At 34.4% G+C, this 14,900-nt stretch overlaps 1 protein-coding gene and 1 long non-coding RNA gene across 6 annotated transcripts in view; one reads left to right on the forward strand and one right to left on the reverse strand.

Moving 5' to 3' along the window:
- Positions 1-14,222, reverse strand: part of LOC137478122 (uncharacterized) — a 28,390-nt gene extending 14,168 nt beyond the window's left edge. The window contains exons 1-2 of the long non-coding RNA XR_011001414.1: positions 13,869-14,222; positions 6,307-6,396 (exon numbers count right to left, since the gene is read on the reverse strand). This is a non-coding gene — a long non-coding RNA (uncharacterized lncRNA). The remainder of the gene's footprint in view (positions 1-6,306; positions 6,397-13,868) is intronic.
- Positions 1-14,900, forward strand: part of IDE (insulin degrading enzyme) — a 53,374-nt gene that overhangs the window by 17,207 nt on the left and 21,267 nt on the right. For all 5 annotated transcript variants that reach the window (XM_068197688.1, XM_068197685.1, XM_068197684.1 and 2 more), the window contains exons 10-14: positions 241-321; positions 2,328-2,431; positions 9,033-9,135; positions 10,084-10,206; positions 10,838-10,920. In XM_068197688.1, coding sequence (XP_068053789.1) covers positions 241-321; positions 2,328-2,431; positions 9,033-9,135; positions 10,084-10,206; positions 10,838-10,920 — 494 coding nt within the window. The remainder of the gene's footprint in view (positions 1-240; positions 322-2,327; positions 2,432-9,032; positions 9,136-10,083; positions 10,207-10,837; positions 10,921-14,900) is intronic.

Consider the following 14,900-nt stretch of genomic DNA (forward strand, 5'->3'; position numbering starts at 1 on the left):
TGAAAAGGACTTAAAAGTCTTGGGTAATGCTTCACATTATGAGACTGTCACAAATTGCTTGTGAGTTTGATGCAACTTGACTATTACTGAAAACTTACGTTAGATACTTGTCTGCTATAGCATGGATACAGCAAAAGTGCTTCCTTTTCTTTCATTATGAAAAGGAATTATGGAGCCAGTAATTATTCTTAAAATAGCCTTTAATTTACGATCTTTAATCATTCATACATTGTTTTCTAGGATCTAAATGCTGTGGCATTCAGATTTAAAGATAAGGAACGACCACGAGGTTACACATCAAAGCTTGGAGGAATGTTGCATGTAAGTGGAGGGGGTCGTTTTTGTTTGGTTATTGTTTTTTCTAATAATAATATAAGCAGCGTGTTTGATTATGTACTTAATAAATACAGGCATCTGTGAAGGTTCCTTGCACTTCTTGTATGCTGCATAGCCCTTTGTTTTGGCAGTTGATAAGTCACATTCTGTTCAGTCTACCATTTTATACTTCTGTACTTGCTAGAACTGATTATACAGTAACTGGAGGTGCGATTTGATCTGTTTCAGTGTTTCTAAAGACATATGTACCTTGCCATTGCATTTGCCTAGTAGCTAAGTGTTCTCTAGGGAAATATTAGACAAAGAATATTTTATCATAACTCTGTGTTCCTTAGTTCACAGTGTTGAAATACTGCAGTAAGCAGAAATGTTTGTATTAAGATTGCAAATTACAAGTGCTTGACTTCATAGATGTGATTGTATATTGGTACTGAAAGAATCATGTAGCTTTTACTTGGTCTTTGCTTCTTGCAAAATTCCCTCATTTTGTGCTAATGGAAGATTTTGGGGGGTTTGCTCTGTTTTTTTTTGTCTAGTGAAATTACGCAACTTTTATACAGTGCAGCCATTCTTCATTGCATAGCTAATGTCTGCATCTATTCAGAGAAATTTTTGGTTTCTTTGCAGGAATTACTTTTATTGGTTGTAGACCTTTAATCTGTAAAGTCTAAAATAATGATGTTTAATTTTCAAATTTTCTTTCTCTACGCTAAAAAGCATTAGACTTGGCTGAAAACATATAAATGGATATTTAAAGAGCTCCTGCATGGCATGCTGTCTCTTGCTTTTGTTCTGTCCAATGCCTAAAATCTCTAACAAATGGACTTCTGACTTCTGAAACAGTCTTTCAGTATTTGTTGGATTATTTCTGCTTACAATTGCTGTCTCCAAAAATCAGGCCAGGAAGTTGCCAGCCGTGTTCCAAAGAGCAGGGTATTGAATCAGGACTATTTTTTTTAAACTGTCTTTCCTTTGCTTTGCTCTGCAGTGTGAATGGTAATTTTTGTTCTGCTTTAGTAGTTAAATAACCATCAAATTCTGAATCTTTAGCATTCACACTTGAATTTTTAATAACACAGGTTTGGTTCATTGTCCTTGATCTCCACCCCCCACCACCCTTTCTCTTTTCCAGAATCCTTTTTGTGACTTAACTCTCAGTTCTGGAAGTCATTCCACTGTAATTTTTTATATAATATATAATTCAGAAAGCTATTTTATAATAATTGTGGTGGAAAAAAGTACACTGGTATGGCAAAGTGCAAGAACTCAGCATTTATGTCACCTGGTAATTTTCCCTTGGTAAACAGGTGTTTATCAAGAACTTTTTCCTGTCAACCACATTAATCATTTTCAGATGAGTTTTAGCTTTTTTTTTTCTTCTTAAGTTGCCATGTACCTTAAGAGATTTTCAGTTTGACTTTAAATAAAAAATGTTAGAATTAAATGTGTAAATTTTTATTACACTTTTAGATATTGAAATATAATTTGCTTTAAATTACTGTAAATAAGAATTGAACTTTTCGAGTGTCCTAAAAAAAACCTAGGTTTTTTGTTTCTTTGTTTTATTTTACTTGTTTATGTTTTGTTTTCCCCAAATGCACTCTAGTGAGTACTTGGTTTTCTTCTATGTTAGGAAATATCCTGCAGGGGTCAGCATTTACCATGTTATTTTTACTTTAATCAAAATAACATTTAAAGGTGGGTGACTTTTATATTGAGACATTAAATATTCTAAGAGAGAAGAATAAATATAAATTATGTAAAATTGCCTAATACTTGAGAAATATGATTGCATAGTTAGAATGCTACTCCCTCTTGTTTAGTTTTGAGGGAGATTTTTAAACATCCTACACATTCCTAATTTGAAATTAGCAAGGTAATACAGCTTTAGTGACCAGAAGTGTTTGCTTTTGTTTCCTCTACTGAATCATAGCTTTTTCATGCTTAGTTTTGTTAAATTCATCTACATATTCCTCGGTTTTGTTTTTTAGTATTATCCTATAGAAGAAGTATTGGCTGCCGAGTATTTGCTTGAAGAATTCAGGCCTGATTTAATAGAGATGGTACTGGATAAATTGAGACCAGAAAATGTTCGGTAAGTTAAACTGTATTTTAACACAAACATCATAAGAAAGCAGATGAACTAATGGAAACACAAAATCTTAGGTGTCTCTTGCAGCTCCAAAGTAAATGGGACGGAAAAATCTTCACTATTTTTCTTTATATGAGAAGGTCTTAGATATATGTTAATTTATTTTCAAAGGTTGATGTATTTCAAATAATTACTGTGTAAAGTCAGATAAACTTGAATTATGAACTGTATTTGCAAATGTCATGGGGTTGTGGTGTTTCTGGGGATATGCAAGTAATGATAGAATAATTGGAGTTGCCTATATCAGCAACAGTAGTTGCCATAGTAATTAATGCCCTTTGAAGAAGGGCCTGTATCTTTGTGTGTGGGTGTGCATCTCTGTGTAATGTGTGTGGGATACTTCAGCTGAAGCTTGACTGTGTTGAAAGATCATATTCTGAACAAACAATACTTTAATTAAAATCTCCAGTTCTCTTTCCCAAAGTATTTAATACTTCTCTGTTTTGAATGTATTTTCATCTTACTCTACCACCCAGGTTCTTGAAAATTTGATACCTCTAACATATATTGTATATCACTACTGTTTTTAGTAGTGAACATGGAGAACATGTAATTATTTGCTCTCTGTAGAAAACTTAACCAAATTCCACATGAATGGGAACTTTTAATTGGTTTTAGGATTGCTTACAAGCAATAGGTAAACCTGAGCTGATGCCGATGTAGTAAAGAAGCTGCAGGTGTTAATGAGATCTGATGTTTATTATAGCTTCACATAGCTTTGATGTGTAGCTCTTAACATTGCAAGAAAATAGTCAATATTATCTGATTCATAATGTAATTTGGATCTTTGTTACTACCCAGAGGACTTCCAAAGCATCTTCCTACTTAAACACTGGAAAATGGCTGGAGGAAATTAGTACAGGTACATACATAGATAGATTCTTTAGTTGGTCAGATGCTGTTGCATGCTACAGACCACTCACCACTTTTCTGTGTTACTCCTGTTGCTGGCTGTGCCAGTCTTCTGACAGTCTTTCCTGCTGTCAGTACTTCAGCATAAGACAGCCATAATGAACCTAGTTCAAAAGCTGTTAGTGTGAGAAAGGAAAGTGTAGAGGATCCCAGTAGAGGGAAGCATAAGAATAGTGGTGATGGTGTTTAGAAGAATGTGGTGTGGTTTTTTCACTGACATAGCAAACATCTATTTCACAATGTATTCTTGCTGTAGGTAATGTAGGCCCGTATCTGCACTTTGTAGTTCTGCATTCTTCTTTGTCCATTGCTGAAATAAAGGGGGCTTGGACAAGAAGAGCACAAGATGAGCAAGAATCTAATTAGAAATGAAAAAGTAATTCTTAAAAGATGCAGAATTTGGGTGGAGCATGATTGAAACATTAGTAAGCAAAGAAGATAACAGCTTAGCATGGTATGTATCTTCCTATAGTACTTTTGTAGGGTTACATCAGTCTTCTCCCATTTGATGAAGTGACTTACGGTAAAGGGACATTTTCTCCACACTTCGTAATTGTGGATTAATTTTAAATAAAAATTAGATTTTTTTTCAAGATGGAACATATCTAGAAAAAGTATGAACTGAAGATGAACTTTAGTATATTAAGCAACTAATAATAGTTTGATTCTTCAGATAATGGAGATAGGTGTTTCAGAATTGGTCACTGGTCAGTAACTTCTGTTGGTCTCTGTAATTGTGGGCTTCAAATGTCGTGTGTCTCACCTTCCTTTCTTCTAGCTGGTGCTTTTTGGTACTGTATGTTATGTTTAATCTTCCTTCAGGACTTATTATGTTGTCTCTTCACTTTACCTGACTTAAGAAACAGATGTCATTTAATAGATGAAGAAAAGTGTAATTTTAAAATTTTGTATAAAAAAGGTGCTAAATATTGGGATAAAAAAAGGACTTTCAGAACTGGAATAAACCTGTTTTTATGGCCTCTTCAGTTAACTGTTAAAGATATTATGTATTGTCTTTGTTGCAGGGATTTTAGTAGGGCTTGAAGATAATAAATACAAGTGGGTTACTTCTCTGAAGTTTAAGTGCCCACAGCTATGCTGACAGCTGTCCCACTAAAGCTTAAATATAAATATGTACAAACTAGAGTCTGTCCAGAGACTGATTAAACGCAGTTCTAGCAGCCAGATTCAGCAGAGCAGTGCAATTCTATCAAGGATGGAATGAGGCCTGCAGGAGGAGGTCTGTAAGGATGTGGCAGCAGGCATGCTCTGAGTTGGAGTGGTGGATGGTCACAGTAATGGTAACTGTGTTGCTTATTGCGTGTGGACTAAGACTGGGTTGGTTTGTGTTTGCCACAACAGCTGTACATCCACATCTTAGTTCTCTCCATGTTCAGACTATTTGTATTCTCAAGAAATGCACAACATCAACCCAGATTTAGGATTCCCAAGTGTCATGTTGCTTTTTCTTGCTGCCCTAGATGATACATTTCTTTTCAGTGTAGACGAAAAAGTTATGGTTACGCTTCTGTGTAGCTTCTGTAATAATACTAGAAGCTGATTTTTGTTGGATTTAAAATTATAAGTCAATTTCAGTGGGAATTAAATTTATTTGGGGTATCAGATGTTTAATGTTCTGAGCTAATCAGACTTTCCTACTTTCATTTGAATGAAAGAAAATACTAACTTGTATATATATTCCTTTTAGATATATTTTAAGCACTTACCCTGTGAAATTAGAAGTAGAATGAAATGCACTGCAATTTAAAAAAATCTTTTATTTAACTAAGATCCTTCAAAGTATAATATAATATAACAGGGAATATAATTTTATAGTATCTTTTATTTTAAATTGCTGGCAAGACGCATTATTTTGGGTGAGGGGAAATTTACTTAAGTATCACTAAAAGTGATTACATGGTAAATGATGAAGATTCAAAAAAGCCACTGTGGATTTATTTTTAGTGGGCTCTCTTAAAAGAATGAGTTGAGATTACAGATGTTAATAAAAGGGTCTGTTCGTGATACACTTTTTAAAAATTACATTTGTATCTATATGAATACAATTAATTACCAATTCAATAGCCTGCTCCCTTCTTTTGTCTTTCTTGAGCAATTTTATATGCTTACAGAAAAACTTGTGCACATCTGCTTTCAATATCTATATTGTTTGGTTATCTACCATTTACTGATATGTATGCTTATATTTACCTTTCTCTTCTCCCTTTTTATGAAATAATTATTATGTGCCACATCCTAACTTTGCCTGTCATTTGGCATTGTTTTCCTGTTTTTATTTTTTTTTTCTTTTTATGTCTTGCATACAGTCTGTCTTGAGGTGCTTTAGTTGGGACTGATTTGAATTCTTTCTTTGTATTGTGGTCTTATTTATAATTTCTTTTTCATTCACCTATATTTCTTACTTATAATTTCTATTTCATTCACCTATATGCCACTTGGCATAGCTATATTGCAGTAACTGCATTCAGTGTCTTTTTCAAAAGTACAGCTTTTCAACTACTATTTTCTTAACAAACTTTGAGTTTAAAAAGTATGAAAAAAAAATCATACTCACAGATGGTATGCATATAAGTATGCATGTGCTTCCATTTGACTGACCCATAACAGAAAGTGTTCGTATTCTCCTCCCACCTCCACACACTACTTGTTGCATTTACTGCCTTAATTTCCCCAAGACAGAAACTTTAAAATGTAAGTATTATTTTTACTTGTTCCAACTGTATTGGGTTTTACCAGCCATCTGTGAAGATAAGGGAATAGACTTGGCATGTGTCTTGGCATCTTAGCTGAAAAATGTAATTTTCCTATCATTTCCAAGGCATTTTTTCCCTTCAACATCTGCAGAATAAATGCTCTTATTAAAATTTAAGAAGATAGTGACTCACCATTTTAAGCAGCTGAAGAACATTTTACCCTGGATAGTAAGTGGTCTTTTTTTCCTCTATTGATAGCAGAAATGCAGCACTAGTACTGTCCTAGAGGGAAGAAAAATAAAATGACAGCCAAAAGTGTTGACAGAGAAATATCTAACTACTGAATTTCACAGACTCTCAGCAGAGTTACCTCAGTGTAGTTGGTGATGCTCACTCTGAAGGTAAACATGCTAGAAATGTATCTGATTGTTTTTAATTGCATTGGATCTGAGCATCCATTTTGAAAATCACAATCTGTTCACTTATTTCCCCCCACAAATCCTTGGTAGCAACTTAGTGTTACTGACCACTAAGAAATAACTTGTGCTTCAGCAGGTCAGAGTGCTGCACCGCAGCAGCAGCTCTGTGTGCAGTTTCCCCTTACTCTGGTTTCTGAGGAGATTTATATGAGAGGGCCTTTGAGTAGCATGTGTTGCCTCACATCAGTTTTACTGATGGTTCTGAGGGAACTTAGGAACAAATGTAGGCTTTTGTTATTTTTGTTTCAGTCATGTTGTGTTATGTGTTTGAATGAGAGAAAAGTAATTTCTCCCATTGTTTGACAGTATCACAGTTTGGAAGACAAAGTTTAAATTAGGTCCAAAAAAAATTAATCCTTTATAAGAATAGATTTGCTTTGACACATTTGTTACTAATGTCACAAATACTGACAAAGTATTCTAAGTCTATTACTTTTCCACCTTTTGAAGCTTGAGTTTCATTATGTAAATCTGGAGTATAATAATTGATAATCTTTTGTGGATGTACGTTCATTTTACAGAACACATTCTCTTCCCAAGTAACACTGTCCTGTGGACTTCTCACCTGTAGCTTCAATTTAGATTTCAGGAGGGTGAAAAACAGGATAGTATTTAGTAAATATGTATCACATTCTAGAAACTGTGAGTGTTTCCGAAATTGAGTACTACAGTATGCATGTACAGGAATGTATATAGAGAAGTAAATACATTTATAGTTTATTGTGTTCCCTATCCATTAATGGCTCAAGCCCGAATTTACTTAAACAGGTCCTATTGAAGATTACCTGATTGCCTGTCTTGATTTCCTAGTGCATTTACACACTGTCCTAAAACAGGGATGTTCATAATGCTATACAGCACAACAGAGAAATGAAAAACAAAAGTAATGTTACATAACTGGTGACTTTAGAGATGGATTACAATATATTGAAATACCTGCATGGCATAGTATTTCTACCTGCTGTGCTTCTCTTCCCCTCTTTTTGTGTCCTGATCTTCGTTCCTCTTGGTCTTAAGTTGTAATTCTTGGGCAGACAAAATGCCTTTTGATTTGTTTCAGTTGTTGTGGGTATGTTTCTGACAACTCAAAATGTCACTAATCATTCCAATAGTGATTTGGGATAAAGGGAAGGCAGGAGGATATGTTGAAGCAGAACTGCTTGAAGAATTACAGTGTTGGTTTACACAATTTTGTTTTCAGTACAGTGAGTAGACAATTATTTTTAGTTCTTGAATTTTAGTATGCTCCTGTAGGAAATGTATGGGTGCTTGGATTGTCACTACTGCTTGAGCGTCAGTATATTGGAGAAGGGTAGGAGGAGGAAATGGTGAATAACAGACATATTCTAACAGTATATTCTAACATTAAACATCTTTGTCTTGCTGCTCTAGCCATATGATTATTGGAATTTTATTAGGATAATTTTTTCACTTAGGACTCTTACTTCTTCTTTTTATTTATTTACTGCACAAAAAGATTTGGTAGGCAGGTTGCTCTGAAATTCTAAGAGACTTTATAGTTTTTGTAATCTCTTAACAACTTTGTACCTGTGTTGTGGTTTAACCCCAGTCAGCAGCCAAGCCCCACACAGCCGCTTGCTCACCCAGCTACCAGTGGGATCAGGGAGAGAATTGCAAGGGTAAAAGCTGGAAAACTCGTGGCTTGAGATACAGAATTGTGCTACCTTTTTTGACCATTTCAAATTTCTTAGAAACATCTATTTCCTCTTGAAGCTAGCCACTTCCATTTAATAGTCTTTTGTGGTGTACATTGTCCAATAGAATTGAAGGAATTTTCTTGATACCTATCATGTAGGCTATTAACAAAATACTGATAAGTTTGTAATATTCTTTATTCTGTATTTCTTCTTCTTTAGGTGTGTTCTTTAGTTCAGTCAGCACCTGGATGATGCTCTTAGTCACATGTTTTAGTTTTAGGTAGTCTTGCAAGAAGCAGGGAGTTGAACGTGAGGTGATCCGTATGAATCCCTTTCAGTGTGAGGTTATCAACAATGCTATGGCACTAGGACTGGAATAAAATTTCTGTAATCAGTATTTTCACATACTTGTATGTTCACATAGGTGGTTTAGAAAATGTAATCACTTCATCAGTTTTCTAGAAGACTGCAAGAACTGCTTTGTTCTCTGTAACAACAACAGAATTTTAAAAATAGAAATTGCATGCAGCACTACCGATGTGTAACCCCAGGTTGTAACACTTCAGAAAAACAGTGACATTCAATGACTGTGGTAACCTGATTTCATGGTTAACCTTAGCATGAAGTTCAGTATACTTACACTTGCTCTTCTGCCCTGTAATTGTCTATGGAATGTTTGCAGAAAAAAAGGTGTTCTGGTGATGGAGCAGAAACAGTGCTTGGAATAATGTCTCAGTCTTTTCTCAGACACATTCATGCCAAAGTGTCTCTTTGTTTTCAGAGTTGCAATAGTTTCCAAGTCTTTTGAAGGAAAAACTGATCGAACGGAAGAGTGGTATGGAACACAGTACAAGCAAGAAGCAATTTCCGATGAAGTTATTAAGGCATGTTAAAATTTGTAACGTTCTAATATCTGCAAATGAAAAGTCAGTGGTAAAGTCTTTGTCCAATTTTCCATGTAGTTGAAGGGGGAACGTAAATCCACTGCTTTTCATAGCATGAAATCATACAGTGAGTCTGTTTAATGTTAAAGGAAGTAAGAATGTTGTATTTTCAAATATTTATTATATAGAAGGGATATATTTAATGGTTATAAACCATGTTAAGTGCAGGGAATGTAGAAGATCCCTATTATGCAGTGGCTGAGTAAAAATGTAAGCATTAACTTTTAAAAACTTAAAACTCTTTATTATATGTTAATGAACTGATTAGTACTTAAAAAAGGAATTTTTAAAAACTGTTCTATGTAACTGTTTCTGAAGTTGATTTTTGCAACATAGAAAGTAAGTATGTTTTGCCAGTTAAATGAGATTGTTAAAATCAAAACTCAAAAAAGGAGATGGGCAGATCCTTGTTGAAACTTGTTATTGTTCTGATCTTCTAAGAAGAGATGGCTGTAAAATTTACCTTAGGGCTGAATTGGACCTTCTGGTGTGCTCTGAACAGACAATGCATTGGATCAGTTCCTTGAGCTTGACCATACCTGTGTTCTTGATTAGAATTCTTGGTTAAATGCTTAGTTTACTATCTTCATTTACGGTTCACAGTAACTGAAAATATAAGATATAAACCCGCCTTTCTCTCTACTGTAAACTTTTCAAAATTATTTATCTGTCATCCACCTTCTAAGAGCAGTTCATCCTGCTGATAGCCTACTCCAACTATTTTTTTCCCAGCTATTTCTCTCTTTTCCTGTTATCTTAATAATATTTACACAGAAGGTACTGGAATACATTTTTATATCTTTTGTTCTAGCGTAAAATAAATAAGCCCATATATGCTTTAATTAAGCAGAAATTGTCATAGCTTCATTGTTTCTCCTATTGATCTAGAAATGGCAAAATGCTGACCTGAATGGGAAATTCAAGCTTCCAATGAAGAACGAGTTTATTCCTACAAACTTTGAGATTTTGCCATTGGAAAAAGATGCAACGCAGTACCCTGCCCTTGTCAAGGTAAACTGTCTATATTTGTCCTGTTTACTGCCTAACCTGGGAAGTTAGAATTTAATTCCTCTGTTTTTTAAAATACAGATCATCTCGTATTCCAAAGTATAGAAAACAAAACAGTACAAAACTTGAATATTTTGCTACAACGACAGTAGAAGGTTCATTCTTGCTGAACTTTGGACTGTCGCAATTTGTGTTCCTAGGAAAGGGAATCTAGATACAGCTTGAACTCTCTCTCCCCTCTTGAAAGTGTGTCAACAATTGATAAAAATAGCAATAGAGCTGTTTATTCAGCAGAAGGGTCATTGTTGCTCTTATATTTTTTTGACCAATGTTGAGTAAGTTGAGGATGTAGGGAAGGCTATTGTTTTGTAACTATGTACAGAAAACGACTGTGATTGCATGGAAAAATGAGAGAAGTATCATTTAGTGATCTCAAAATACAGTTAATATATATTCAATATATTGAATCTATCTGTATTCACTATATATATTGAATATAGCAATTCAAGTAATTTGAATTTTAGGCATAATTCTAAATGGCGATTTGAAGTGGTGAAGAGACTTTTTTTAAAGTAGTGGCATATATTGCAGTTAAAAGTCAAATGACTTAACAAAACCTCTTTTCTTGACACAGGACACTGCTATGAGCAAACTATGGTTCAAGCAAGATGACAAATTTTTTTTGCCAAAAGCTTGTCTCAACTTTGAATTTTTCAGGTATGCAATGTTAAGTATATTGCATAAAGTTGTCTCTAAAAGTTTGTTTATTGGGAATCTGCATTTGTGCAGCAAACACTTTCTTGCATGTGTTGAGACTTTAGAGTCTTTGTCCTTACTTTGAATATGTAATAAGGCTTAGATGCAGGAAGGCACATCTAAGATATGCAGTATTTGCATAGCAAGAAATTTTATGTGCTCCTTGTATATTAAAAGGAAAAGTTTACCTAAAAATACTTTTAAACCAAATTTTTTTATTTTATTTGCTATACTTGAAATATACCTGCCAGTAGAACCCACCATATATTGCAATATCCCTCTTTAAAAATAATCGTGTATTTTTAAATTAATTACTAAATCACAGCTATTTTAACATGTGTTTTCTTTATGAAATGCTATTCTGATAATAGTTTCAGGCTCAAATTCTATTTTCATTGGCATAATGCAAATCAGTTTAAAACGTGTTTAAAATTTTGGGATTTTACTTAACTGACACCCATAACTGATTGTACTTTTTTTCTAGAAGAGCATTGTCTATATTACCAATGAATGTTTGATTCTGACCTCAAGATGTATGATAAAATGATGTAATATTAATTCTGCTCTTGCATGACTTTCATCATAGGAAGATAATCTTTTTTAAGTGAGCATGACAATGATGGACTTTCTTAATGTTCCTTTCAAGAAATAAATTTCTAACTTCTGAATTAAAAAAATACTGCTGTTTTAAAAGTGCAGCTGTTTCTGTGTTGAGCTACTGAAAGCTAGAAAAATTTCAGGGACTCTCCTTTTGCCTAATGAAGTTATTTGGTGATATTGGTGAAAGGGCCATTGTGGGGGTTCCCATAGATACACTGTTGAATTCTTGTTTTGAGAGACCACTTGAAATTTTTCTTGCAGGATATTATACAGAGGTTTTTTTCAGTGTGTATCATGTCTTGGTACTGGTTTTCATACTAATTGGGGAAAATAGGTTGCCTGGGCATTTTCTCTTTTTGCTTTTTGAAACCACAGGCCAGATGTTACAACTGTTTCAACTTCCAAGTGTCAGGAAATGGAGGATCAAAATGGGAACTCCCCATCTCTTATTTAAAAATCAGCAATTGCAGCTGCATGCTTTGCCTTCCTTTTAATTCTTGGTGGCTTTCCCTTGTGCTATGTTTGGCCAAAATCCAAAATGGGATTTTACTGATGGACACTGAGTTTACAGTTGTGGTGGTTTTTTAAATCCATTCCCGTGAACTATAATATCTAACAATCTGTGAATGAATAAAAGATAATAATTGGGTTTATGTAAAGCACACAAAGGTATAAGTGTATGCAATACACACAATATCTTAGAGTCGTTTGTGTTGGAAGTGACCTTTAAAGGTCTAGTCCAGCCCTCCTGCAGCAAGCAAAGATATCTTATCTAGACCTGTGGAGATGGTATTTCCCAGTTAGCTTTGTGCTTTCGTCTCAGTGAGCTCTTATAAAAAGCCAGAGTTACTTGAGCTTTGCTGACCATTGTAATGGAATGATTTGCCTCTTTCCTCCTAGGAACAGTTCCAGTTGAGAGCTGGCTTTTTTTCTTAGGGTTGGGAGCAAGGGTTCTTCCCTTTTCCTTAAAAATGAGATGGTAATTGTACATGAGCAGGAGCGAGGAGATTTTGACAATACTGGGTGCATCACCTCTAAAAGATGTTGTAAGCAGGTTTGTCTAGTTTTATACTTAAAAAAGGTTCTTGGAGAATCTGTCTCTCTGTGGTCATGCTGATGGTCATTGAAGGAAATGGTGAAATGTAAAGTGTTTATTCATGAGACGTGATGGAATCACTCATATCTCATGGGACCAAGTTAGCTAGTGAATAAAGCCACCTTTATGACATAAGTTTTCATAAAAAGTCTAAGCCTCAGTTCTCGATCAGAATATGAAGTCTGTGCTGCCTTGTAGTAGACTACAAGAGTTTGTTCACACTAGAGACTGCTTTGATTTGATTAAAAAAACTAGGAGGATTTTTTCTGCCTGCAGCCCTGATCAACATGAAGCAAAGAAAGAATCCCGGTCCAGATGTTTTAGCAGCAATTGCTGTGTAGATAAATTAAGAGGAGGTTGATGAGGTTGGTTTCTCCCTTAAATATACAGATTGCACAGGAACAATATGTGTATGAGCCTCTTGAAATCACCTTGTTCCAAAACTGAAAATCCTTACAGTCATCCTTTTGTTAAAGAAGCATTGCAGTAAAAACATCTGACATATTGTCCAGCCTAAAAGAGGATGATAAGCTTTTGCATTTGTATGAATTGCAACATAAGAACTGAATAAGTGTCCTTTTTTAAAAGGAAGTAAAACATCCATGTGATGTGGTGATGCTTTGAAAATTCTTTTAAAGGTAGTTAGCAACTCAGCACTTCAGTGTTGATTCCAGATATGTCACAGCTCTTTGAAAGGGGAAAGGACTAGATTTCATTTTTTTAATGCACCATTACTGATTGAATTGTTCTACTTCTTTTAGTCTAGTAAAAAAAGGGTGAACTAGCATGTAAACAAATAAGCATTTGTTTACAAAACTGTCAATAAGAGGAAGCAACTCCCAGAGCAGTGTTGTAATAATTGTTTTCTGTTATTTTTCACTTGAGGATTAATGATCTAGTAGTTGTGATTTTTTTCAAAATTCCCAGTTGGCCTTTGCCAGCTAAGCGAGAATACAGAATTTAAACTGATACAGACATAGTAATCACTCAAACTCATTAAGTCTGTATTCTAGTATCAAAATGGGAAAGAATATAATGAGTCTGAAGGAAGGTTTATAGAATTGACCTACATCTCACTTTGAATTTGGTCTTAATTAAAAAATTCAGTAGTAATTGGATTTATATCATTTGGCATATTGAAATTGCTCAGTTTTGGGAAATTCTCATTGTAGGGAGAAATGCAAATACCAGTTATTTTGTCTTTTTTACTGACCTGTTTGTTAAATTTGGGCTAAGATTTCAGACTGTAGCAGACTCTGCTTCTCAAATGTACATATTTGAAATTATTACTTTAGTTTGTTAAAATATCTTCCTGTACTTCATTTTCTTAACCTTAAAGGAAGGAGAAGTTAAAAGCTACAAGGAACCTTCTTAAAAATACCTTTGCCATGTGCTTTAGTTATCAGTTTGTGTGTTGCCGTCTTGTTTTGCTACATTAGTGTTGATATACGCAGTGAAATACACTGCTGTTTAGGTGTAAACATATATAACAGCCTGAATATATGGCTGTTTAAGGAAAAAGTCAGGTTTGAATTGTAAGCCATATCCTCCTGTTAGCAAATGCTTCAGATACTGGTGATCATTTTTGTGACATTGATAATGAATTTACGTGCACTTCAGAGATTTTAGCAATGCATACAGTACAAAAAACTTGTCTTCTCAAATCTTTGAAACAGACAGGTGTTTAACAGCACAGCTGAAGCATGACTTGAATCCTTGAGTTGCATTTCTCTTTTTAAGAAATTTACAACAGTGCTGTATGTGATCATCTGCTTCTAATGCATCAGTAGATTTTGGAGAGTTGTTGCCATTAAAAAAATAACAGTAGTAAGAAAGCGGATACACCAGACTTCTCTTCTGAGCTGACCTTGGCATGTACTGCATATTGTCATACCAAAAATTGTTGATATCCTAATTTTTGTAATAGAAATTGATAGTGTATGAGTATTAATTAATTAATGTTCAGTACATGGACTTTCATTTTGGTCTGTTAAATTATGTTGGTATATTTAGTTTCTTTTACTCCTGGTGAATTCTGACTGTGCAGCCAAGTAAATAAAACATGTCTTGATTTATGAGCATAAATAGAATATGTCTTGAGGGTATTTAGTCATCAAACCATATGCAAGCTAAGTAACTCTTTTCAGATGTGTTCCTATTTGGCTTTGAAATAGGAGTCCTTCAGAATGGGATCCATCACCAGAAACACACAGAAAATACTGTTTCCTTCAGATCAAACTTAAAA

This window comes from Anomalospiza imberbis, chromosome 8, assembly GCF_031753505.1.
Source record: "Anomalospiza imberbis isolate Cuckoo-Finch-1a 21T00152 chromosome 8, ASM3175350v1, whole genome shotgun sequence".
NCBI classification, from domain to species: Eukaryota; Metazoa; Chordata; class Aves; order Passeriformes; family Viduidae; genus Anomalospiza; species Anomalospiza imberbis.